The sequence below is a fragment of the Stigmatopora nigra genome, chromosome 18 (assembly GCF_051989575.1).
Source record: "Stigmatopora nigra isolate UIUO_SnigA chromosome 18, RoL_Snig_1.1, whole genome shotgun sequence".
Taxonomy (NCBI): Eukaryota; Metazoa; Chordata; class Actinopteri; order Syngnathiformes; family Syngnathidae; genus Stigmatopora; species Stigmatopora nigra.
In genome coordinates, this window is record NC_135525.1 from 10,245,101 (window position 1) to 10,270,880 (window position 25,780).

Sequence of the window (25,780 nt, forward strand, 5' to 3'; positions counted from 1 at the left end):
ATGTGTTCACATCTCTTATTGATCCCAGACTGCTCCTCTTCTCTCTAAAGAAGGAGGCATCGGAGATAGGAGGAAGAGGAGGAGGAGGAGGAGATTGAGAGGTCAGACTGGGCCAACGTGTCGAAGCTGCAACGTGTCCACATTTTCAGGAGGCTGCAAGCAGGCTTTGTGGAACCTGCCAGCTTCTTTTCTTCCCTCCTAAATCAAGTCCTGCAAAGTTGCACTTCCCAATAAAACCAGTGTCTTTTAACACATCACATTGTGCATTTTATGCAATACTTTTTACGTATAAACATACACCCTAAACCTCATTTCATAAATGTTCTCCAGAAGACATCTACACTCCATCCAAAAATGTTTTCTTCTAAAAAAATCCCATCCAAAATGAAGACCCCTCTCTTAAAGAGCATCGAGCCATTCGACGTTCCTCACCATCGTCAGGCATCCACTTTTTTTTTCTCCCCCCGCGCCTGGGATGTGTTTAAAGCGCACCCACCCGGTCCTTTAGCCCCGCCCCCCTGCGTCCACGCTGGAAGGATGGGGTCCCTCCCCGAAAAAGTTTGGCCCCATATAAAAGCCCCGCTAAGTGATTTGTTGAAGCAGTAGGGAGTTTCTGCTGGGGTCTGGATTGGAGTTACGCACACAGACCGGACCCTACCGTGTATGAGTGGCGTTTGAGGAGACGGAAAAAAAAGGACCCCCCCGTGCCGCAGAGAATCTACATGTCTAATATTTAGACATGTTCAGCTTTGTGGATATTCGGTTAGCGCTTTTGCTCAGCGCTGCTGTGCTTCTGGCGAGAGGTCAAGGCGAGGATGACAGTGAGTATGAAGTTTTATGATGCTGTTTTGGGGTTGTGAGGGGATTTGGGGGGTCCCGGGACCTGTGGGGGGACACATAGGGGCCCCATCAGGACTGGACGGATTGCTGGAAAGAGAGAGGATGTGTATTTGAGTTTTTTTGGGGGGGTAAGAGGGGTTTTTTGGAGGTTCGTGTTTTATTTTGGTGGCGTGCACGTACACGCTCATGGCGTGCCTTCCTTCCAGAGGGGGGGTGCAGCTGTATCTGCTCCGTCTGACACATGTTTAGGTTCAGAGGGGCCAACAGGAGAAGGAAAGTTTGCACTTTTAAAGGAGTGGATGTGGATTTTGGTCAATTTGGGAGGAGGAGGAGGAGGAAATTTTGGGATGATTGACAGTTTAAAGGGGGGGTGTTTTGTAAAAAAGGGGGATTTTGTTTATTGGTACTTATTAATTCCACTAAGAGAAGTTCACTGCATTATTTTTTTGATGTGGAAAGGATAAAGGGGGTTTAGAGTAAAAGCATTTAAATTGGTGTCGGGTAAAAGTATCGGAATGATTAAGTTGGTCGGTAAAAGAAATAATGTGATGTGGAAAAACTGTCGGAGTTTGTAGACAGCTGGTAAAAAAAAGGAGTGGAGACAATGGAAAAATTGCTGAGACGTGACGTGGATAGAGTCAATTAATCAGAGTTGGAGGAGGGGGTTCGTTTATGCGACGGCAGTGCCCTCTAACGGACGTTCATGGTACTGACATATTTGTCATTTCAAAAAAGGCCCAGTTGGGTTTGCTATTCATTAAATCACGCATATTTAACTGTTTTAATTAACTAAAAAACACAGAAATAGGAATATTAACTCCACTAAAATAGTTTTTATCACCATGGGCATCATTTTTAATGATAACAAGTTCTCCAAATCCCAAGAAAAAAACTTTTTGACTCTATTTGACAGTCATAAGTCGCCACATTTGGTCAAACCTGACGGTTAATTTGTCGTCCATAGGCACATTCGGCAGCTGCACGCTCGACGGACAGTTGTACAACGACAAAGATGTGTGGAAACCCGAGCCGTGCCAGATCTGTGTTTGCGACAGCGGCACGGTGATGTGCGACGAGGTAATCTGCGAGGATACGTCTGACTGCGCCGACCCCATCATCCCCGAGGGAGAATGCTGCCCCATCTGCCCCGACCAAAACGGTACGACTTACCGTGCCAATTTTCAACAACATTTGGGGGGATTTATGTTGACTTACCCAAGTTCGTAGATCGGACGGGTGGGTGTACATGGGGGTGCTATGGATCGATTCCTTCCTAGTTTGTCTTTAGTCTCCTGAGGAAGGAAAAGATGGCTTTATTTATTTACTTTGTTGAGGCAATGGAGCTAAGGTTAATGTTTTGTTAGCGAATAAATCAAATAAGAGACGATTTTATGAAGTTAGCAATGAAGATTTAGTAAACAACTACTTTGGAAAAGAGTAATTAGTAAAAATGTGATGATCTGTTAGAGGTTTTTCAAGTAAAAATACACAAACTGTTCAGAACAATACATTGAATAACTAAAATTGTAAATGGAGATTAACACATTTTCATCAGTTTGTAAATTATGGAGAAAGAAGACATTTTACACAGGATAAATATAAAAGTGACATTAGTTAAAGTTCCATAGTTCTGTGATATAATCAAGTTAAAACCCCCATTTGTTAGATAACAGTAATTTATTACATTTTTAAATTTCCCACTTTATCCAAATAATTTAACCAGTATGACAAAGGAATTGAAAAAATAGCATTGAGGTCCCCATTGGTGAATTCTTGATGTTTTCCATTTTTAAATGTAAACAAATCCGGTTTTAACTTTTGTTTTTTGAATTCCTTTCTAGGACCCTACAGCCCTCAAGAGGTATTTCCCACTTTTAATCCACTTCAAAAAATACTAATGCACACAAGCCCTTTACGCATATGTTTACATGTTATCTTTTACATGCTATATACATACCCGAAAAATCTCACTCTTGTGTTTGCCCATAGGGAAACAAGGGAGAAGTTGGTCCCAAGGGAGACGTGGTAAGTCATCAATTCATCTTCATAACCTTTAACATCTCACATAAACATTTAATCTTGGGGACAAAAATCAACTTCTATCACATTAGCAGCCACTAGTGGTCTGGTTATGTTAAAACATCACTTTAGGAACATTTTGACTCCATTAAATGAGCATTAAACTCACATGCTATATGCTAGCAGGCAATGAGATTCAGGTTCAAGGGTCAAAAGTTCATTGGGTCAATAAAAACAATGTTTTATAGCTAAAGCCTAGTCAATTGAACCCAATTTAAATAAGCAATACATGTACATTTTGTAAGAAACCAAAACCCCTAACTTTGGGTGTCCTTGCAGGGTGCCATGGGTCCTCCTGGAAATGATGGACGCCCCGGACAGCCTGGATTCCCCGGCCCACCTGGACCCCCTGGCCCCCCTGGCCTTGGTGGCGGAGTACGTTGATTTAAAACCCAGTCCTGCTAAATGACTTGATCTGATTATTGAATTTTCCTAACCTGTTCCTTCCTTCTCCAAAGCCTAACATCCAATCATTTCCCTTTTGACAGAACTTCTCTCCTCAAATGAGCTATGTGGACCACTCCAAGTCCAGTGGCGGCCCCCAGATGCCTGGCCCAATGGTAGGAAAGCTTTCTTTTCCAAATCAGGAACCCCCCTTATCTTTAAAACCTGTGTTGACTTTGCACCCTTCTTCATCAACAGGGCCCAATGGGACCCCGTGGTCCTGCTGGACCTCCTGGATCTTCTGTAAGTATTCTTTTCAACAGCCTTCAAACAAGTCTTCAAAATGGATGCCGTTTGGTTGACCTTCAATATTTTTTTATCTCCACCAGGGTCCTCAGGGTTTCACTGGTCCCCCCGGTGAGCCTGGTGAGCCCGGAGCTTCTGTAAGTACCCTCAACCCTGTTTCACTTCAATAACCCATGCAAACTAGCATCATGCTAACGGGTTCACTACAATGTAATGGTCTTTTTTTGGGTTTCAGGGCCCCATGGGTCCTCGTGGACCAGCTGGTCCCCCAGGAAAGAATGGAGATGATGTAAGAGGTTTTTTTGGACAATTATTCAAAGTCTTTTGGCATCCCCAACGCACAAGCTAATTGTTTGTCCTTGTCCAACGACGATAGGGTGAGGCTGGCAAAGCCGGACGCCCCGGTGAGCGTGGAGCCTCCGGCCTGCAGGTGGGTAACCCCAACAGGGTCCATTATAAAGTGACACCAGAGTCCACGTTGACACTTTCCTCATACTTCAGGGTACCCGTGGATTCCCCGGAACTCCCGGACTTCCCGGCATCAAGGGACACAGAGTGAGTCGGCAAAATCCGCCACAAGTTTGCTATCTTCGGTCTCTCATTCATGCTAACGTCGCATCTCTGATTACGCCTACAGGGATTCAGTGGTTTGGATGGCGCTAAGGGAGATGCCGGACCTGCCGGACCTAAGGTAGGACTTAAACAATTCCACGGAAGATCCCTTCAAATTTGGTGCCTGAAATCCCCTTCTTGTCCGTCAACAGGGAGAATCTGGTGCCTCTGGCGAGAACGGTATCCCCGGAGCCATGGTGAGTTGTTGTCTTCCAGGCCATCATTGAGATTGAAATCCTGGAGGCAGTCTGGACTAAACCAAACCTAAAATATTCTTTTAGGGTGCCCGTGGTGTTCCCGGAGAGAGAGGCCGCCCCGGACCCGCTGGCCCTGCTGTAAGAGCCATGAGCTAGCTTGCATGCTTTTAGCATTGGTATTCTTTGTTTGATTTGACCTAAAAAAAAATCCCTTCTTCTTTGCAGGGTGCTCGTGGTAACGATGGTAATTCTGGCCCTGGTGGACCCCCTGTGAGTACTTGTCATCTCATTTGCAGATATGCTGTACGCTTCTTTAGGATTGTGTGTTAACGTCCCATGTCTTGTTGTGTTTTAGGGACCTACCGGACCTGCTGGACCCCCTGGATTCCCCGGTGGTGCTGGATTGAAGGTATGTCACCCTGAAAAGAGGGTTTAACTGTAATTTGTTAGGTGTTCCGTGGGGCCAGGTGTGCTGTTCCTTGACATTGTCAGCACCCTCAGTTTCTATTTAGTACAACAACAACAACATAACATTCTTGTGTGTGGTTCCAGTTTTTTTACCTTGGTCTACAATGTCTTCTGTGTCTCTCTTGCTACTGCAACCACGAAAGAAGTTCTAATCTAATCAAAACATTTGTACATCTAGGGAGAGACTGGTCCCCAAGGTGCCCGTGGTAGCGAGGGACCCCAGGGAGCTCGTGGAGAGCCTGGTAACCCAGGACCTTCTGGAGCCGCTGGACCTTCTGTGAGTTTTGTTTTTCCATTGTGTTGCTCAGGCCACATTTTGAGGAGGAATCTAAATACGGTGGTAATAATGGCGCTACTTTTCTAGGGTGCCCCAGGAACTGATGGTGCCCCCGGTGCCAAGGGTGCAACTGTAAGTATAGGATAAGGCAATACTTGGTATGATCCCATCCAGATCTTGATCAGGCCCCTTCTTCTTGCTACTCGACAGGGTCCCGCCGGTATTGCTGGTGCTCCCGGTTTCCCCGGAGCTCGCGGTCCCGCCGGAGGTCAAGGTGCCGTCGGTGCTCCCGGCCCCAAGGGTAACAATGTACGTAATCTACGGACGACGATATTCTTTGTCTGGGATCGAACCCAATACTTAACGGCTTGTATTTCCGTCATCAGGGAGACCCCGGTATTGCTGGTCCCAAGGGAGAGCCTGGTGCCAAGGGAGAGACTGTAAGTTTCAAAATAGAAACATGCAAACCCAGATCTTAAACAATAACGTATTATGTAACAGGATAATGAAAGTTGTCTGCTACCTTTCTTTCTAGGGACCCGTTGGAGTTCAGGGACTTGCTGGCCCATCTGGCGAGGAAGGCAAAAGAGGACCCCGCGGAGAGGCCGGCGTTGCCGGAGGCCGTGGACCCTCTGGAGAGCGTGTACGTAGCTGACTCGTTTTCTTCTTGGCTTTTAAATTATACAGAAGTCTGAGCATGCAATCATGTTGTCAATTTTCTTTTACCCAGGGTGCCCCTGGTGCTCGTGGTTTCCCAGGAGCTGATGGAGCTGCCGGCGGCAAGGTGAGTCCGAGAATAACTTCCCGCGTGGTTCCCGTTCTTGTATTACCGGAGCAAAAGTTGAATTTCAACCTCCATTGTGTTATAGGGCGCCCCTGGTGAGCGTGGTTCAACTGGCCCCTCCGGACCTCAGGGAGCCACCGGTGAGTCCGGTGCCCCTGGTGCTCCTGGCGCACCTGGATCCAAGGTGAGTCCTGCTTCGCTTTAGTGACTTACTTTACTTACTGAACATTTTGTAACGGTGTGGAATTTCTCCACAGGGTATGACTGGTAGCCCCGGAAGCACTGGCGCTGATGGCAAAGTTGGACCCTCTGTAAGTTCAAATTTCACTCCCAATATGCTTTCAGTAGAACTGTTCCGCTCGAGGCTAGAATCCGATCTTGTTTTAGGGTCCTTCTGGACAAGATGGACGTGCTGGACCTGCTGGCCCCACTGGTGCCAGAGGACAGCCCGGAGTCATGGGATTCCCCGGACCCAAGGGAGTTGCTGTAAGTGTAACACTTGGAATATTTTTGTCCCGCAATTGAAGTTAGTCTCCAATCAGATGTTGACATGTTTTGGCTTTCTTCAATAGGGTGAGAACGGCAAGCCCGGTGAGAAGGGACCCGCTGGTGCCATGGGCAGCGTTGTAAGTTGGAAATCTTTCATTCTACTGTAGCAAAGTCTTTCCACTTGGACATCTACACAAACTAAGTTGGACTCTTTGGTGTCCCTCAGGGTGCTGCTGGCAAAGATGGTGATGTTGGTGCTCCTGGACCCGCTGGCCCTGCTGTGAGTTCAATTCCATGTCCTATTGTGGAAGACCGAGGACAAAAAAAATGAGAGGTTTCTTATCAAGTATTCATTCCTTCTTTAGGGACCTGCTGGAGAGAAGGGTGAGGGCGGTCCTGCTGGACCATCCGGATTCCAGGTGAATACTAGAACTTTGCTGGAACTATTTGATTTTTGGTCCATACGTTTTGGGACGAGTCTCAATGTTCCGTTTCTTTTTTGTAAAATAGGGTCTTCCCGGACCCCAAGGTGCTACTGGTGAGACTGGCAAGCCCGGAGAGCAGGTGGGAGTCACATGGGATTAGAATGGTACCTCATGAGAGCTCAGTATTATGAAGACTGCTAACCAATTCTTCTTTGGTCAGGGTGTCGCTGGTGAGGTCGGACCCGGTGGTCCTTCTGGACCCAGAGTGAGTATCTAGCAAGTCACCTATATATGATGTCCTTGGTTCCTTAACTGATCGCCAATCGTTCCCTTCTCTCAGGGCGATAGAGGTTTCCCTGGTGAGCGTGGTGCCCCCGGTGTCAATGGTCCTACTGGACCTCGTGGTTCCCCTGGACCTGCCGGTAGCGATGGAGCTAAGGTAAGCTGGAGAAACCCTTCTGCGTAAAGAATAGAATTTTGAAGATGAAGACCTTCCTTAGAAAAAGAGAAGCAATGTGTCAATAAGCTGTTACTGTTGAATGATCAAGAAAATGACAACCCTTATCTTGGTACAGGGAGAGTCCGGTGCCCCCGGTGCCAACGGCGCTGCCGGAAGTCCCGGTATGCAGGGAATGCCTGGCGAGCGTGGAGCTTCTGGTCTGCCTGGAGTCAAGGGAGAGAGAGTGAGAACCACTTCTTAAACCCTTTTGGTATCCTGTGATGCTGCCAGATCGGGACCAAATCCAACTTTCTCCTTATAGGGTGAGACTGGTGCCAAGGGAGGTGAAGGCGCACCTGGCAAAGATGGCGTTCGCGGTATGACCGGACCTATCGGACCCCCTGGACCTCCCGGTCCTCAGGGCGAGAAGGTGAGACACTTGACTTGGATACAAGTAGAGCTGTACCTGAAATATATCCTGAAAAGTCATCAAAAGCAAAAACAGAAAAGATCTCGATAAGTACAAGAACTGATTTCATCTCTGTTGCTTGTGGTTTCAGGGTGAGGTTGGCCCAGTCGGAAGTGTCGGAGCCACCGGCCCTCGTGGTTCTTCTGTAAGTTTGTATTCATTTCTTCGAAAACAAGATGCATATTTAATGTTTTATGGGCTTATAGTTGTAACTTTTCATCCCCAAAGGGTGAGCGTGGAGAGGCCGGCCCTGCTGGACCTGCTGGATTCGCTGGACCTCCTGTAAGAAGCTGACTCTGTCAATACTGTTCATGACGCATGACGAGGAGTTTGTGCTAAAGTCTTGTCCTTCAAATTTAGGGTGCTGATGGTCAAGCTGGTGCCAAGGGAGAGACTGGAGCTACTGGACCCAAGGGAGATGCTGGTGCCTCTGGCCCCGGTGGACCCGTTGGACCTGCTGGACCCCAGGTGGACTTTCTTTGCAATCACAACACTTTTACTTCTGGTCTTTGTTGTTAAAATGTTCTTCCAGTCTGATTTTCTTAAACGTATATGTTCATAGGGACCTGCTGGTCCTCCTGGAGCCAAGGGTGCTCGTGGTGGTGCTGGATCTCCTGTAAGTATCTACAGAGGTTCTGTATATTTGAAAGTTGTATCCAAGTTCCATGTTTGAACGACCGTGTTTTTGCGCAGGGTGTCACTGGTTTCCCCGGACCTGCTGGAAGAGTTGGACCCGCCGGTCCCCATGTAAGTGTCTCTTCTGGTTCGATTGTGGGGTACTGTCATCTCAGCAGTGACGCTAATGCGACTTCTTGGCATTTAGGGAGCCGCTGGACCTGCAGGTCCCGCTGGCCCCGTCGGCAAAGATGGCGCAAGAGGAAACCGTGGTGAGACCGGCCCCGCTGGTCGCCCTGGCGAGCCTGGTGCTGCTGGTGTTGCTGGACTTGCTGGCGAGAGAGGATCTCCCGGTTCCGATGGTGCCGCTGTAAGTAGACGCTGTTATTTGTCTGAAAAATGATTGGCTGTTGTATGTTGGCCTGAGTGACCTAAGCGTGTCCTCCTTTGTAGGGTGCTCCTGGTATTCCCGGACCTCAAGGTATTGGTGGACAGCGTGGTATCGTAGGTCTCCCTGGACTGCGTGGAGAGCGCGGTTTTGGTGGTCTGCCCGGACCTGCTGTAAGTTTTTTGACATATTTGAACTATGGAGATCTGTGAATCCGTCCTGCTCTTCTAAACTGTACACAAATGTTTGGGAATTTAGGGAGAGCCTGGAAAGCAGGGACCTGGTGGACCTGTTGGTGCTCGTGGACCCCCTGGACCTTCTGGAGCTCCTGGTCTTGCTGGTGCTCCCGGAGAGGCTGGACGTGAGGTAAGATCCCAAAGCTGGTGGCTTGCTCCTAATTAGAGTTGAGATCAATTTGGTATTTAGAACCTACTTTGACCATCAAACATGGCTGTGTTTGGACAGGGATCTCAAGGACATGATGGTGCACCTGGCCGTGATGGAGTCTCTGGACCCAAGGTAAAGACATTTACTGACATTGCTTTAAACAGACTTAAACGTGCCTGAGTCCTCCAACTAAATATTTCCTCCACAGGGAGACCGTGGCGAGTCTGGTATTGCCGGACCCCCAGGACCTCCTGGTGCTCCCGGTGCCCCCGGAAATGTTGGTCCCTCTGGCAAGTCTGGCGAGCGTGGAGAGCCTGTAAGTCTTGCTCACACTGCAATATCCTCATCCTCTGAATTTTGTCAGCGATCAAAAATTACATCCTTTTGTCATCGCTAGGGTCCCGCTGGTGCCTCTGGTGCTTCTGGCCCCGCTGGTCCCCGTGGTCCCGCTGTAAGTTCCTTACTCTATTTCCTTGTTTGCTTGGACATAAAATGATAGGTTGACTTAACATTCCGGTTGTTTTTGGCATGCAGGGACCCGCCGGATCTAAGGGAGATAGAGGAGAGGCCGGTGAGGCTGGAGAAAGAGGACACAAGGGACACAGAGGATTCACTGGCATGCAGGGTCTTCCCGGAACTTCTGTGAGTAGCGGCCATGTTGAACTTGGGGAGGACTTCATGATGAGTCTTGGCTCAAGGTGGCTTTTTCTGACTTCAGGGTGCATCTGGAGAGAGAGGACCCGCTGGATCCTCTGGACCCGCTGGACCAAGAGTGAGTACAAGTACTAAAAAGTGTGCTGGTCTCGTATTCTGCCTTTGGGGAGATCTCAAGTGTGGGAATTTTCTTTCTTCTTGGCTTTATAGGGACCTTCTGGATCTAATGGCTCCCCTGGCAAAGATGGCATGAACGGTATGCCCGGACCTATGGGACCTCCCGGACCCCGTGGTCGCAATGGCGAGATGGGACCCGCTGTAAGTTGGATCAAAAAAGGCTTCAAATTCCAGTTTTAGCAGGACATGTTTGTGAGCTCCTGTTCTGCTATCCAGGGTCCTCCCGGACCTCCCGGACCTCCCGGACACCCCGGTGCCCCCGGTGGTGGATTCGACTTCATCAGCCAGCCTATTCAGGAGAAGGCCCCCGATCCCTTCCGTTCCGGCCACTACCGCGCTGACGACCCCAGCGTTCTCCGCGATCGCGACATGGAGGTTGACACCACTCTGGAGTCCCTGACCAAGAGAATCGAGAGACTCACCAGCCCCGACGGTAGCCAGAAGAGCCCGGCCCGTATGTGCCGTGACCTGAGGATGTGCCACCCCGAGCTCAAGAGCGGTGAGTAGCCATCTTGACCTCGACAGAGAAAGAACCCTGGGTATCCACAACGATCTGAGAAATGACCTTCCTCCTCTTCCAGGCACCTACTGGGTGGACCCCAACCAGGGCTCTACTCTTGATGCCATCAAGGTCCACTGCAACATGGAGACTGGCGAGACTTGCGTCCTCCCCACCCAGTCCACCGTGCCCATGAAGAACTGGTACCAGAGCAGAAACCCCACCAAGAAGCACGTTTGGTTCAGCGAGTCCATGACTGGTGGATTCCAGGTATGAAACTCTCTAATCCAGACCACGTGTTTAGCGATGGCTAGTGGCTAAACAAATGCTTCTTACCCCTACCCCACAGTTCCAATACGGCGTCGAGGGAGCTGACTCCGAGGATGTGAGCATCCAGATGACCTTCATGCGTCTGATGGCCAACCAGGCTTCCCAGAACGTTACATACCACTGCAAGAACAGCATCGCCTACATGGACTCCACCACCGGCAACCTCAAGAAGGCCCTGCTTCTCCAGGGATCCAACGACGTGGAGATCAGAGCCGAGGGCAACAGCCGCTTCACGTACAGCGTCGGCGAGGACGGCTGCACGGTAAGACTGTTTTTTAATGAAAAGAACAAGATTTTAAAGGCAAACTGTGGGTTTTTTGGCGTATTTCTGAGCATCTTTTTCTGGTTTCCATCCAACAGTCACACACTGGCTCATGGGGCAAGACAGTTATCGACTACAAGACATCAAAAACATCCCGCCTGCCAATCATTGACATTGCTCCTATGGATGTTGGTGCCCCTGATCAGGAATTCGGCGTTGAAGTTGGCCCAGTTTGCTTCTTGTAAAAAAGAAGAGGAAAAAAAAGGAAGAAATATGGACATGACCTTGTTGTTTTTTTTCTAGCAGTCATCTCTAAAAAAAATCCTACTTTTTATGCATTGAAAAGTCATTCGGCACTCAAACCACTCCCACTCAAGACAAAAGTTTTTGGTTTTGTTCCGGTTTTCGGGACTGCCAATCCACGAGGACAGAAAAAAATTGAACAAATCTATGCGTTTCACACGGCAACAAGAACGTATTTGCTTGTGTAAAATATCCCCCTTTTTGAGTTTGAGAAAGAAATCAAATTAACGCAATGAAACGCAGGTGACTTTTGCCGTTTTCCACCACAACTGCGGAAGGACTTTACAAAGCAACAAATGATATGTACCATTTTTTCCTGGTGTTAAATAAATTGTAAAAAGTGCGACCTGTCTCCTTGTTGTAAAATTGTCACCTTCATTGCTTGTATGGCTACCTCATTCCAAAAAAAAAGCCATTTTGTTTTTCTAATCAAAGAAAAAAGGGCCATATTTTACACAACTTTTTGGTGCTACAAAATTGACCTCGTTTGTCTTGTTGCAATCTTCTTTTTCTGTTTCATCTTCACTAAAAAAAAAAATAGCACGCATCTCCTGCCCTGTTGTTTATGTTGTTTATTGTTGTCTCAAAAAGAAAGAAAAAAAAATCAACTTTTCCCGGGAGCAGAGCCACTTTTATGATCGAAAAAGAAGAGATTGTGTACTTATGTTGTACATGTATAATAATAAATCGAGATGTTTTTAATTATTGCTGGGTGCTGAAATAAAGCATGTCAAGTGGTTCTAATTAGTGGGAGACTTTTCACTGGTCTGTCTTGCAACTGTTGTGAAACTTTGGACATATTTTTAAATGAAATATGACAGAAAAAGTGGCTTAAATTGTACACCAAGATTTCCACAGCAGTTGCACTTGTGGTTCCCACCAAGAGCAGTGAAAACAAAGTTAACTCATTTATATTTTAGATGAATTATAATTGCTTTTTTGGGCAAACAGAAAATTCAAACGACCGAATAATTCAATAAAAAAATGACAATCATATTTGTCATTTTGAAGTCAACCATAATACGTGCATGCGAAATGTAAGTAGAAGTCTATTTAAATTTAAACCCAAAGATGTTACCAAAATAGCATAGCAAGGGGTCATAAAACTAAAATAGCAATAATACTATTACAAATAAATGCAAAAGGGTACCTTAAAGTTCAGAAGATAAATCACTCACAAACTCTTAACAACACACTCTTTTCTCCAGGATGTCCACTCCATCGATTCTCTTATTTCCTATGGACACAAACGCAACATATTATGCCTTTGAATTGGCATTCAAGAGTGCAGAAATTGTCAAACAAGAGCGACGTTGTCACCTTGGCAACGAGTCGACATGGGGGTCGCTGTGAATATGAGAAAACACAAAAAAAATCAAAACATGCCTTCATTTAAATAAAAGGCAATTTATATAATTAAGGTTCTTACTGCTGAGCCATGATGAGGGGCATACGGGGGCTATCCGAGGGCGTGGCCCGGCCCCCGGTACGGCTATCGAACATGGGGAGTGTAGACAGTGGCGGGGGGGCCCCTCGGTGGTGAGCCATGCTCCTCAACTCATCAGTGTTATCCAAAATGGTGTGGTGGTGGTACAACTGGATTCTGCGACCCCAAGAGTCAGGACAGTGAGACCCCACATTCAAACTGATTGATAAATTCCCCATCTACTTACTGGTTTGTTTTGGCGTTCCTCTTGTCACTGTAAGGAAAGATAATATTTTGTAGTTGACTTGGGAAAAATAAATGTACGCTAGAAAGCAATGTTCCCTCTAATTTTTCCACGTAAACGGCGCCACCATGGGGAAAGAGGTAAAAAAAATTGTTTGGATTTTATTTACTGCGCCCCATATGATTGCTGCTGCGCAGAGAAGACGCATTCGCACAGCTTAGAAGGAAAATTGCTAAAAAGCATGTTTTTGTACATATTTTACGGACATAGTTTTTCCCAATTGCGGTCATTCTCATACGTACACGCCCTCGCGACGTCCAAACATGACATAGGCGAGCAGTAGGAACAGGATGAGGGCCAAGGCCAGTGGCACAATGACCGTCACCAGGTAGTCCGGCAAAAAGTCACGGTCTTCGGGGGACTCTGGGGGGTCAAAGTCCATGCCGGCTTCCAGCACGCCTGAACCCGGGGTAGGTGCGGGTGGACTCGGTTCTTGCTGGGACAGATCGAACTGCAAGGGGTTGGGTTATAACGGTTGCCAAGCCACAAGATACATTTCTTAGTGGTGTAAGTAAATGTTGGAGATGAGCAATTGGTGCCTCCCAGTCACATTTGATTGGACATCTGAAGCTATCAATCTGGGACGTCCAATAGAAAAAGAGTCTTACCAGCTCGGCACTACACCAACTGATGCAGTTGCTGGGGATGCTGCAGAAGTTGCAACCGCCTGGCACCTTGACCTTAGCGCCCGGTGCGCACTGCCGCCGATGCGCCGGCGTCTGAGTCCGCCAGAGGCACGAGGAAAAGTTCTGCTCCGACCCCACCTTTACGTAGACTCTGGAAAAATCCTGGGATCAGACCATGAACCTCCATGATGGAGCCGACTAAAAAAAACAACGTGGAGCTCACCCTTCAAAATGTCCCGCCAGTGGGAGTGGGACGCGTCCACCGCGGTCTAGCGCGTTGGAGATGTTGACAATATCCAAGGCCTCGGTATCCCATAATTTCTGGAAGTCTTGCTTAATCTCATCCTGAACAGTAGGGGGCAGCACTTTCTCGATTTCACGTAGTTTGATGAAGAATTCCGCTTGGTAGGGTGGGCTTTTCGCTTGAGTGGGTGAGAAATGGGAATTAATTAAATGAAATGAAATAAAAATAAATCCAACATATGAAGACAATTTGTACCGGCGTGTACGTTAAGGACGAGAATTTGCTTGGTGGTTTCGTAGCTTCGTTTGTTGACTGCGTAAATCTGAGAAAAAAAACGGGATGATTTGATCTGGCAACTTGAAAAAGTCAAATTTTCAAGTTAATTTGTGAAAAGTGACCTCAATGACGCTTTTCCCCGGAGATGCGGGTGTCCCGTAAAGAAATCCGTTATCGTAGGGATGCCTCTGAGTGAAGCGTAGCCACTCGGGGAGATCGGGAAAGTACTGCTGGTTGCATTTGAAGACCAAAGGGTCATCGTAAACACGCCCCACTGTTTTGGGGAAAGTTGCCCGAATCAATAAAGACACAACAATACACACATCCACAAAAAAAGAGGGCGGGGCCACTCACGGTAGAGTTGGAGTTGGGATAGTGACTCAAATTCACTCTGGAACGTCTCCCTCATCAACTCATAGGAGAAAAACTTTCCTGCCGGGATGTCAAATTTGATCTCTGCTTGAGCCAAAATGGCGGCTGCTGTGAGAGGAAATACGACAATAGAAACATTTTATACATGAGAAAGCAGCCATGGAATAAAGTGGATAGTATACTATAAGATCAAACTTGCCTGTGAGAAAGAAGAAGCAGCTGTAGTAGTAACCTGCCATCTTGGTTTGGCCTTTGATTGACAGCTGCAAGTGCATAGGGTTATTTTGGACTGGCCCGCCTTCATATACTATCTGATCTTGGCTCAATGTGGGAGGGAAAAAATGCAAACAATCTGTTAAATAGTTATAAGTATATAGTAATGTTTTGCAGTATTCCAATTACTTCACATAAAATGGGGAATTTCAAAATAAATGTGATTGGAGAAAAAAATCCAGGTAGTTAGGAGGATATAGTAATATGAATAAATAATAGTCAACATAGCTGGGAAAAGAGTAGTATGTATTAGTTTGCACTACCAAAACCACCCGAAGAGGGCAACATTGTTTCACTGGAAAAAATGACAGGCATCAGCTGGCAGATTTCAACAACAACAAATCTTCAATAAATAGTAGAGCGTTGTAACCAAACTTGATACGAAAACAAAGATTCACAAAATGAGGAAGCCACATTTATTCTTCTAAAATTCAATGCAATTTTCAGTTGGTGATGAAGACGATTTGACCATTCATAAAAATGTCACATTGTAGAGTGGAAATGATGATTGTGACTGAGGGGGGCACTAGGGCCCAGAGGAGTCTTCTCCTCCTTGCAGCATCGGCTCTCGCCTCGCCTCAGAGAAGCAGGCAGAAATCTGCTGCTCTCCACAAGGAGACGTCCAAATGATGCTGCCTTTAAAAAGGGATTAAACCGTAAGCAATCTGTCTTCAGCCGCGCTAAAGCCTCGCGTCTCGTCTCGTCTGCCTTTGCTCTCTCCCCCTCTCTTTCTTTCTCTCCTTTCTCCGTCCGATTTTGACTGGAGCCATCGGATGGCTCGGATGTGCTCGAGCTAATGACAGATGCATCGTGCTCGCTCTCCCCATAGCAGAGCGTGACACAGACCGCATCGGCAGGCCTCGGATGCGAGCCCTTGTTTTTGTCTCCATCCACCTGCCCGCAGCAACCCGGAGGCGGACCACGCATCTCAGGCACCGGGGGTCAGGTTGAGGGAGGTGGCGGTGGTGGGGGGGTGGGGCCGAGACATGCCGTCGGGGAGCCAGTGAGCGACTGAGCGAGCCACCATGATGAAGAGCGAAGCCACCCCCAAGAGCGCCGGCTCCACGCTCAGGAGCCCATCCCCACACAGGAGCGCTTACGAGGCGGGGTTGCAGGCCCTGAAGCCCATGGCCGACAACCCCGCCAACGGCGACCTCCAGGACGGGCCCCGGGGGCGCCGCTACGGCTCCAACGTGCATCGCATCAAGAACATGTTCCAGCAACTGCAGACCACCACTGCCGCTTGCGCCGACGCCGCCGCTGACGCCGTCCCAGACGTCGTCCCCGAATCCGAGGAGGACGCCAAGGGTAGCGACAAAGGCGTGCGCCTGTCCCTCCCTCGGGCCGGGAGCCTGAACGAAAACGTGGACCACAGCGCCCTGCTCAAGATGGGTTCCAGTGTTTCTGAGCGGGTCAGCAAGTTGGACAACAAGCCGGAAAACGGGCACCGGCGGGCTTCGTCGCCAAGCTACTCGAAGTTGCAGGAGACCCGCCGTATCTTCGAACAGCAGCAGCAGGAGAAGCTAGCTACTACCAGGGTTCTCCTCAAGGCCGACAAAGCCGGCGGGCCGCCCGAGGGCCGGCTGGACGCCATGGCCCGCTTTAACGGCAGCACCGAGTCTCTGGACAGCTTGGACGCCGGCGAGGCCGTCTCGCCTACCGTCAGCCAGCTCAGCGCCGTCTTCGAGCGTGCCGCCGAACTGCGGAACAACCTTAACCGGCTCTCGTCCGCGCCACCGCTGCCGTCCAGGGGCGTGAGCGCCAGGGTGGGCGTCTTGAACTCTAAAATAATCACCAAGAGGGCCACCACCGCCGCCGCCCCCCTTCAGGAGGACAACCGAGAGGGGCCCGCTGGTGGTTCTCGAAAGGCCGAGGCGGAAGAACGCGGGGTCAAGACGGTGTCGGACGCCGGCGTGGAGGCCAAAACTGAGCGTCTTGGGGAAGCCGGCGAGGCCCCGCGCTTTGAAAACGGAGACCCGGGCGAGGACGACGAAACGGCGGGAGACGACGGAGACAACCGTGAGGAGGACGAGGAAGAAGAGGACGACCGCTACGAGGCCGAGTCCAGTTGCGTGGAAATCGCCGGGCTACCCGCCGAGGAGGACCCGCCGCCATCCAGGAAAATCCATTTCAGCGTGGATCCCATCAAGGTGAGTCTGAGATGGCGTTGACTCAAAAGGTCACCTGGGGTCACACTGAAAAAAAAGAGAGTGAGTCATTACATAAGTTGGCTGGTGGCAGTTCACTGGATGAGTGGATGATGAGTGGGCACACACACAAACACATTTTGCTTTACAGAAACAAAACAGGGACACAGAGTGACCTCGCCGATTATCTGGCACAGACTACGCGAAATGCCATCCGTGTCCGTATTTTCACGACTAAAAGGCGCACTTAAAAGTCTGACATTTTCTCCAAAATAGACAGTGCGACTTATAATCCAGTGCGCCTTGTATATGGAAAAAAATTTTAAATGTGTCATTCATTGAGGGTGCGCCTTTAAATGCAGTGCGCCTTATAGTCGTGAAAATACAGTAATTATAATTGGTAATATGCTTAGTCATTTACTGTCTACAAAAATTGTAAATATATATATATATATATATAAATATATATATATATATATATATATATATATATATATATATATATATATATATTTTTTTTTTTAATCAATTCTATAAAAACATTTAATATGTTCACTTAATGTAATGATCCATTTAATTAAATTAAACAGCCCAATTGAGCACTATTAGCCAATAATATTTAGGCTTGGCCACATTTAAAAAGACTCAACTTTTTTTGGATTGGACGGCTAGCATCCTCAACGACAATGTGCAATACCATAAATACTTTAACATATTACCAGGCTCCACAACCACCATCTATTTCTAATTTAATGCATTTAAATATTGACGCTAACCTACAACTATTTAAAAACATATAACAAATAGTCACATTAAATATTTTAAAGTATCAACCTTGTCTACTGTACAAGCCCCAAGAATCAATTAAAAAAATACAAGACACTCCTATGATCTTACCATGTTTCCTCCCCAAAAAAAACCTTAACACATATTTCAACTATCTCATGGGAAAAGAACATTCCTGACACTCTTATCTCAAATCAACATGCCCAAATAATGAACTGCTCCTCCATTCCAACTGATAAACCTAAAAAGGCCAAGTACTATCTTTCCAAGTACCATCTTTCCAAGTACTATTCTCAAAGAGGGGCCTATAGCAGGGTCTGATTTTAGCATCTCTTTGTTAGCTACATTCAACTGTTGTTTATCACTCGCAGACAAAACACACACACACACATTTGGACTGGTTAACGTCTCCAACTCGCCGCAATAGTGGGCCATCCCACGCCGCCGCCGTTGCCGCCGCCGCAGAGGGAGGAGGGACTTTTCCTGGCCATCTGTTGGCTCCTCTGACCTACTATCTGTCACAACTGGAACAGCGCCCTTCTCTGGCACACATAAGCAAGCAAGCAACCAATCCCCTTTGCCAATGGGGAGCAGTCGCCGGGCTGTCTCTAATCCTACTGTTTGTCTCCCAAACACGACAACAAGTCTGTAGGCCGAGGCGAAAGTGCCACGTCGTCAATTAGACGCGCCATTGGTCGTTGACTTCAATACTTTATGTCAGCGCCTTAGATCAGGATGCCACAAAATACAAAGTTAGGAAAAACTCAATGTTTGTGGATTCTGGAAACAATATTGACCATGTGCGTGTGTGTGTGTTTAATCCAAATGTTTTTAATCCTGCTAAATACAAAGGTAACCTAAATCAAAAAACCTCAATACACAAAAGCTTTCACTTGGGCTTAAACCTTCTGAAGGGGGGAATTTATTAGCTGCCATTGACGGAGAGACGTGTCCAATCTGTTTTGATGATGGGCTGCCTGTAAAATGTTAAAAAAAATAGATATTTTCTAATATACTTACAGTATTGAAACAAACCTTGCAGGAAAGAGAGGGTCCACCAACAGCTAAAATACATTTTCTTTTAAAGTCAAGAAATCACAACAAAAATATACCAATTCACAACAATGGGTAAACTATTAATTTTGCTGTAGTATTCTACAAAAAATAAATAAATGAATTAGTTTGAAACCTTATTTTGGGACTAAATGAAATACCAATATTTTTAAATTTTAAACAGTCCATTTTTTACAGTGCTTGAAAGTCATTAGTATTTTTATTAATTTTGCAATAGTATTTTACCCCCAACATTTTTTAAAATTAGTTTGAAACCTTATTTTCCTACTCCACAAATAATTTATAACAAATACAAATTTAGATGACTCAAACTTGGCCTTGCCTGCAAAAAAATACACAATCAGGGCATCGATAACAAAATGAGAAACAGATATTTTTTATTTAAAACTGTCCATTTTTTGCAGCACTTAAAAGCCATTGATATTTTCATTCCTCACACGAGTCACGGGGGTGCCGAAGTCCATCTCGGCTACCTATGGAGAGGAGAAGGACTTCATAGCCCCTGAACTAGTGCCCAAGCAGAGCCCCATTAGAAGCTTTTCTCAGCGCTAAAGTAGATTTCAATGAAGAAGCAGAGCCTTGTTGAGTGTTCAACGATGCAAGCAAATACACCCGTACTGTAACTCTCTGTAAGGAGAGGCGCGGCTAAATCTCAAGCGCTTGTTAGGTCGCTATGGAGACGGAGAGTGCGGCTCGACGCACTTCGGAACGAGAGACGTGTGCATACAAAGTGAACCAACACCAAACAAAGTGTGAACACGCCGCTGGAGTGGGAAGAAAATTGAGGAAAAATCAGGAGTCGCTCGGTGGTGTGTGACTAGTCGAGCATGCCATGTGCTGCATGCATAATCGCCTCCTGTCTTCAGTGTGTGTGTGTGTCAGTGTGTATGTGTGTGTGTGAATGTGTGTGTGTGCAGCTGCAGGAGGCCGCCATTGACATGCTGCAAGTGCTTATGTAAACGAGCACACTGTTTAAAAGAAGCAGAATGAATGTGGCAAGTTGAAATACTTTCCATTGCGGTTAGTTGTTCACCTGAATTAAATATTGCTATTTGTTATGTGTTTTATTTCATACATTATAGGTTCCATGTTCATTTTTTAAAATGTATTTTATTTTTTATAGAAATTACTGTATTTTGCTAACTACAAGGTCCCCTTAAAATCCTATATGTTTAGCTAATATTACCATTTAAAAGTCCTAAAATTGATTTATATTTTGGCTGATTCCCAATTTTAAGCCCTATATTCATGGTTTTAATAGGGAGTACAAATGTCTTACTTTGAAGGGAAAATCTTAAGAAAAATTATTGCATCAATATAAATAAGGATATTCTAAATTCATCCAGTAATGGATCTTACTGCAAAACAGAAAATAACCAACAAATAGTAAATGTTAATTTGCCAACATCTACTGGCATAAAGAGTATATAGCCAGTCATCATTTTTTTAATACAGTAAAACATTTTCCTAGTCTTTATGTCCAACTCCTTATGCAGTATTTAGAAGAAGAAAATTCTTCTACTAGAGCAGGCAGAGTAGTACAAAGGACCCTAAATATAGCTCCAAACTTTCCCATTGCCAAAACCGTCTTTCATTTTTTTTTTTTTCAGTAGCTTCCGCTCTGCTCCCAGAATTCATTCTTTGTGCAATCGTTATCAGCGAGGACGCATTTTTACCTTCGGGAGATTGACGAAAATGCTTTTACGTCTCGCGCAGGTGTTTGCCACTTACCCCAACGAGGACTACGACCGGCGTAATGAAGACGTGGACCCCATGGCGGCCTCCGCCGAATACGAGCTGGAGAAACGAGTGGAGCGGCTGGATCTGTTCCCGGTGGAGCTGGAAAAAGGTGAACAATGATGTTAGATAAGCTTAAAAGCCTTTTTCCCTATCTCTAAAATCACAATTTTTCCAGCCTGCAAAAACTGTCTTTCTATGAGGAATCTGAGCTCCAACATCCCTCGACATGGTGGACTCATATTTATAGGAAACTATATTTAGATGTAGACATGCCAACAAAATGGGACTTAAAAGGTTTTTCCTTCTTACCTGCAAAATAGGTTGCGCTGACAACAATGGAATCACTTGTCGTAATATTTCAAGTCATAAAGTAAAATAAATGGGGGAAAAGTTGTAAAATTAAAATGTGGGTTCTTACAGCTGTTCTTGTAAAAAATGTCAAACCTCATACTATTGCAAGAATTTTTTCCATGAAAAATCTGACCTCATTTTCAAAACATTGTGGCTTTTTTGCTTTAAAACCCCAGCTTGTTTTTTTTCCAATAACCATATTCTTGAGATTATGAATAATTTTCCGGAGGAAAATTACATAAACACTAAAATAGAGTACACCTCCATTTTGCCAACCATGCTTTTTATTTCTCTCAAAATTATATTCACCTGGGCGACCAAACATCCAGGTGACCAAACGTCCAAGTGACCAAATGTCCAGGCGACCAGACATCCGGCTACCAAACGTCCGGTCACATTATTTTCTAGCCTAGGTTGATCTGAAATGAATGAAACTTTTGTCAACTTTTAAGAACAACAACAACAAAAACAACAAAAAAGAAGCCGTACCTTTGAATTAAGCAGTTTTTTTCTGGTTTCCAGATGAGGACGGCCTTGGCATAAGCATCATTGGCATGGGTGCTGGGGCAGACATGGGCCTGGAGAAGTTAGGCATCTTTGTCAAAACGGTGACAGATGGCGGAGCGGCACATCGTGACGGCAGGTGCGCCCGTGTGCTATGACATCACTGCATCAAACTACCTTTTAAGATAGCTTCAATGTGACATAGCTTTATGACATCACTCATTGCGGCCCTCCTCACAGGATCCAAGTGAACGATCTGATCGTAGAAGTGGACGGGACCAGCTTAGTGGGAGTCACCCAGAATTTCGCCGCCTCCGTGCTCAGGAACACGTCGGGAACTGTCAAGTAAGATAAAAAAAGTCACCTTTAAAATATAGTATAGCCCATGTCTAGGTTAGCGTAATTTTAAGGTCAATAGTTCAAGCTATTTCCCTGGCAATAAATGATAACCAACTGCATTTTGCAGGTTCTACATTGGGCGTGAGAAGCCGGGTGAGCAGAGCGAAGTGGCCCAGCTCATCCAGCAGACTCTGGAGCAGGAGCGCTGGCAACGGGAGATGCTGGAACAGCGTTATAACCAGTACATGGAAGAGCAGGAGGTCCATACATTGTTTTTTTTTGCGCAATTAAAGTGTACGCTCGTCATTGTGGAATGTGCGGCGGGGCAGCGGTTGCGCTACGCCGAAGCCACCGGGGGAAAACGCTGAGTAATCCAATTTCTCACCCCTCCTTTTCGACCCTTCGTTTTCCCCCTCCCCCACCGACTCGGATTCAGCCTGCCTCTGAGTCGTTTCATCAATATTTATTCGGTATTGCTTCCACTTTGGGGGCCCGATGCATTTGTGTGTATTTTTATACACGTGGCGAGATCAAAACATCAGGCGCGCTAAGTCGAGCGAAAAAGCCCTGGACAAAAATGCAGCCTGTATTTATTCCCTACGATTGTCTAACTGGGTTCGCATTTGGCTGAATGAGGTCAGCTAGAATGTAGAAAAGCCTCTTTGCGGGACATCTAACCTCTCCGGCAAAATGGCTTCTCCGCTTGGCGCCGCCTTGGTAGGAAAATGGTCGTTTCAGTGCGGCACACGCACATGGAAACGACCTTTTCCATAGTCGACAACAACAGGAAGTGTCTCTATTCATCGAGAGTGGGTGGTTCTTGAAAAGCATCAAGAAATTGTGGAAGATGGGCCTTGGGGTGAAATGAAGATTTCATATAACAGCTGTTTTGCACCATCTATGGGTTATTCACTGTACTTCACCTGTTTTTCCTGTCCATATTAACCCTTCAAAGAAGAAATTCCTAGAAATGGACTTAACTGGTTGGAAAACTACTATACTTATGTACTACAAATGTACCTTGAACACGCTAAAAAAAATATGAATGAATCAGTATTTAACCAAATCTGCAAAATTAGCTAGAAATAGCTTATTCAAAATTTCTTACCACTTGTCTCATTAGGGTGGCGAGTATGGCAGTGACGAGGAGGATGAAGACGAAGACATCAGTCCCCAGTACACGGGAGCCATCGAAGTATTCGACTTGGCAGAAAATGAGGATCTTTCGCCACTAGAGACTGATCCGGAGAAACTGGCACATAAGTACAAAGAGGTGCGTATGCCTGCCGCCATTGAAACGCTGTAAAAACCAGAAATTTTTGAAATAAGATTGACAAGCAGCAGGTCTAATGTACTTAGATATTAAACAGCACTTGGATATTAAACAGTAATTGGATATTAAGCAGTAATTGGATATTAAACAGCACTTGGATATTAAACAGTACATGGATATTAAACAGTACTTGGATATTAAACACTACTTGGATATTAAACAGCACTTGGATATTAAACAGTACATGGATATTAAACAGTAATTGGATATTAAACAGCACTTGGATATTAAACAGCACTTGGATATTAAACAGTACATGGATATTAAACAGTAATTGGATATTAAACAGCACTTGGATATTAAACAGCACTTGGATATTAAACAGCACTTGGATATTAAACAGCACTTGGATATTAAACAGCACATGAATATTAAACAGTACATGGATATTAAGCAGTACATGGATATTAAACAGTACATGGATATTAAACAGTACATGGAAATTAAGCAGTACATGGATATTAAACAGCACTTGGATATTAAACAGCACTTGGATATTAAACAGTAATTGGATATTAAACAGTAATTGGATATTAAACAGCACTTGGATATTAAACAGCCCTTGGATATTAAACAGTACATGGATATTAAACAGTACTTGGATATTAAACAGTACTTAGATATTAATGTATTACCTGCACATTCTCACACCCATCTTACCTTCAGCTCCAAATAAAACACGCCGTGACTCAGGCCGAGATCCAGCAACTGAAGAGGAAGGTATGGCGATCAGGCGACAGAAACATTTCCATATTTCTTCCATTGTCATGAGGGATAATTTTATTTCTACAATTCCCCCTGTAGCTGCACCACGCCGAGCAGGACAAGCAGCGCTGGCGCATGGACAAATTACAGTTGGAGCAGACCCTGCAAGAGAACAAGGAGCGTATGGAGAAGCTGGAAGGCTACTGGATGGAGGCACAGAGCCTATGCCAGGCAGTGGATGAACACCTGAAGGAAACACAGGCGCAGTACCAGGCTCTGGAGCGCAAATACTGCAAGGCCAAGCGTCTCATTAAGGAGTTCCAGCAGAAGTAAGACCATCCCATTGAGTACTTCTCTTCTTCCTGAATGTTAACCTGTGATACAATCTGCAGGGAAATGGAGTACCTGAAGAAGGAGACTCAACGAAGCGCCCAAGTCGGGGCCGAGGCGTCCATCCTCAAGGAGGAATCGGGTCAGCTGCAGGAACAGGTCAGCCCAATCCATCCATGAAAATCAGGTCGTCCTACTAAGGATGAAGCTGCAATCTTGGTGTTAGTTTGCTTGCGTTAACAAAAATGACCAGTGGAGGATTTTGATGTTTGCAAAGATCTAGGCTTTGCTAAGTTAAATTATATTTAAAAAAAAAAAACATGTACACAGTTTTGTCAAAGGCTTAAGTTTTTTATTTGTACTACTTGAAATTATAGGAATTGAGCTACTGATAATCTTTGTAGGTTGGAGTGACTCCTGGTGGCTTACATGGAGAATTTCAAAGGCAAATCACAAACATGATTTGGATGTGAATGAAGTCAGAATTTCCACTTCAACAGGAACATAAATACGTTAACAAATGACGAAGTAGACAAAATAATACAGATAAAAATAGCACTCTGGATCTTGTGGTTCCACATTTCTTCTGATATACAATTAGTTTCAGCTAGTTTTTCCGTAGACGTGATGAATATCTTTTTGTCCGCAGGTGGCTGACCTGGAGTGCCGAGTGGAGGAGCTCAAATCAGAACCTTTATAAGAAGCCTTTGTGGGGGAACATAAGGAGAGCACAAGGAGGAGCTGCAGGGTATCTTGTTCACTCTTCTCGTAGAACCCATTTTCTTTCACACCTGGAGTGTTTTATCCCCTAATTTTGTTATCTTTCACACATCGGGGGGTCTAGCGTTTTTCTTCTTCCCTTCCTCTTTCCAATTGCCAAACAAAAAACAAACCTTCCTCTTTCTAGTTTGGTGACTTTCCAACGTGTCCGGATGTAACTACTGTATAGTCGTGGTTTAAGCCGTTTTCAAGTCATCACATTTAAAAGAAAAAAACATCACGCTAACTCATTTAAGATGGAGGGTCATCGTGGTGGTAAACTTGATGTGAGATTATCGACTGAGGTGCTTTGCCGGGGGATCAAAAACTGGACTGATTGTATCCATGGTAACCACCTGCTGCCTATAAGTGTTTGTGTATTTAAAAAAACGGGAAAAGAACTGCGTACGTAAAGTTCTTGAGTTAAGAAGAAGCCAAGCCTCCGTTCATTGTGACTACTGATGGAAATGGCCAGTACCAGCAGAGGACATTTTAAAAAGTCTGGAACCAGCAGCTGCAGCACCACCAGGAAAAATAAACAAAAAAACAATCGGACAAAATACATACACTGCCTGTATTAGATGCCGCCATCTTTGTAGAGCTGGGCTTCTATTTTGACTTCGTATTTATAAAACTGGCACACCCCAAGCGAACAAATGTTACGTAACAAAAAGTGGAATCTGTGCGGATGACTAAAATGATGGAAACCAGGCATGGTTGTGAGTATTTTTCCTAATAATAATGATTAAGGCTTGTACGGTGCACATGCTTTGCATTGTGTTTTGTGGATTAAATGGTCAACAGTGG

General features: G+C 45.7%; 3 protein-coding genes across 3 annotated transcripts; 2 read left to right on the forward strand and 1 right to left on the reverse strand.

Moving 5' to 3' along the window:
* Positions 1-584: 584 nt before the first annotated feature.
* Positions 585-11,727, forward strand: LOC144211571 (uncharacterized). The gene is made up of 51 exons (XM_077738922.1): positions 585-821; positions 1,805-1,999; positions 2,682-2,701; positions 2,830-2,865; positions 3,199-3,294; positions 3,408-3,479; positions 3,562-3,606; positions 3,693-3,746; positions 3,845-3,898; positions 3,986-4,039; positions 4,111-4,164; positions 4,247-4,300; positions 4,374-4,418; positions 4,503-4,556; positions 4,644-4,688; positions 4,774-4,827; positions 5,065-5,163; positions 5,251-5,295; positions 5,374-5,472; positions 5,550-5,603; positions 5,699-5,806; positions 5,894-5,947; positions 6,033-6,131; positions 6,205-6,258; positions 6,335-6,433; positions 6,520-6,573; positions 6,663-6,716; positions 6,802-6,855; positions 6,947-7,000; positions 7,082-7,126; positions 7,202-7,300; positions 7,437-7,544; positions 7,623-7,730; positions 7,861-7,914; positions 7,998-8,051; positions 8,130-8,237; positions 8,332-8,385; positions 8,463-8,516; positions 8,593-8,754; positions 8,838-8,945; positions 9,031-9,138; positions 9,238-9,291; positions 9,368-9,475; positions 9,557-9,610; positions 9,694-9,801; positions 9,878-9,931; positions 10,024-10,131; positions 10,207-10,489; positions 10,572-10,759; positions 10,839-11,081; positions 11,180-11,727. Exons 1-51 carry the CDS (start codon positions 740-742, stop codon positions 11,324-11,326), a joined length of 4,350 nt encoding a protein of 1,449 aa, XP_077595048.1. The 5' UTR covers positions 585-739; the 3' UTR covers positions 11,327-11,727.
* A 973-nt stretch (positions 11,728-12,700) lies between these two features.
* Positions 12,701-18,815, reverse strand: sgca (sarcoglycan, alpha). Its single transcript, XM_077738928.1, has 11 exons — positions 18,229-18,815; positions 14,832-17,100; positions 14,615-14,740; positions 14,383-14,534; positions 14,240-14,306; positions 13,964-14,162; positions 13,723-13,891; positions 13,357-13,565; positions 13,058-13,084; positions 12,814-12,987; positions 12,701-12,731 (listed from the first exon to the last, which is right to left on the reverse strand). The coding sequence occupies exons 2-11, from the start codon at positions 14,905-14,907 to the stop codon at positions 12,701-12,703; spliced, it is 1,230 nt and encodes a 409-aa protein (XP_077595054.1). The 5' UTR covers positions 14,908-17,100; positions 18,229-18,815.
* Positions 15,464-25,779, forward strand: ppp1r9bb (protein phosphatase 1, regulatory subunit 9Bb). Its single transcript, XM_077738927.1, has 10 exons — positions 15,464-17,055; positions 20,629-20,761; positions 21,526-21,646; positions 21,748-21,852; positions 21,974-22,106; positions 22,970-23,119; positions 23,846-23,899; positions 23,984-24,213; positions 24,277-24,373; positions 24,864-25,779. Exons 1-10 carry the CDS (start codon positions 15,931-15,933, stop codon positions 24,912-24,914), a joined length of 2,199 nt encoding a protein of 732 aa, XP_077595053.1. The 5' UTR covers positions 15,464-15,930; the 3' UTR covers positions 24,915-25,779.
* The last annotated feature ends 1 nt before the right edge of the window (position 25,780 follows it).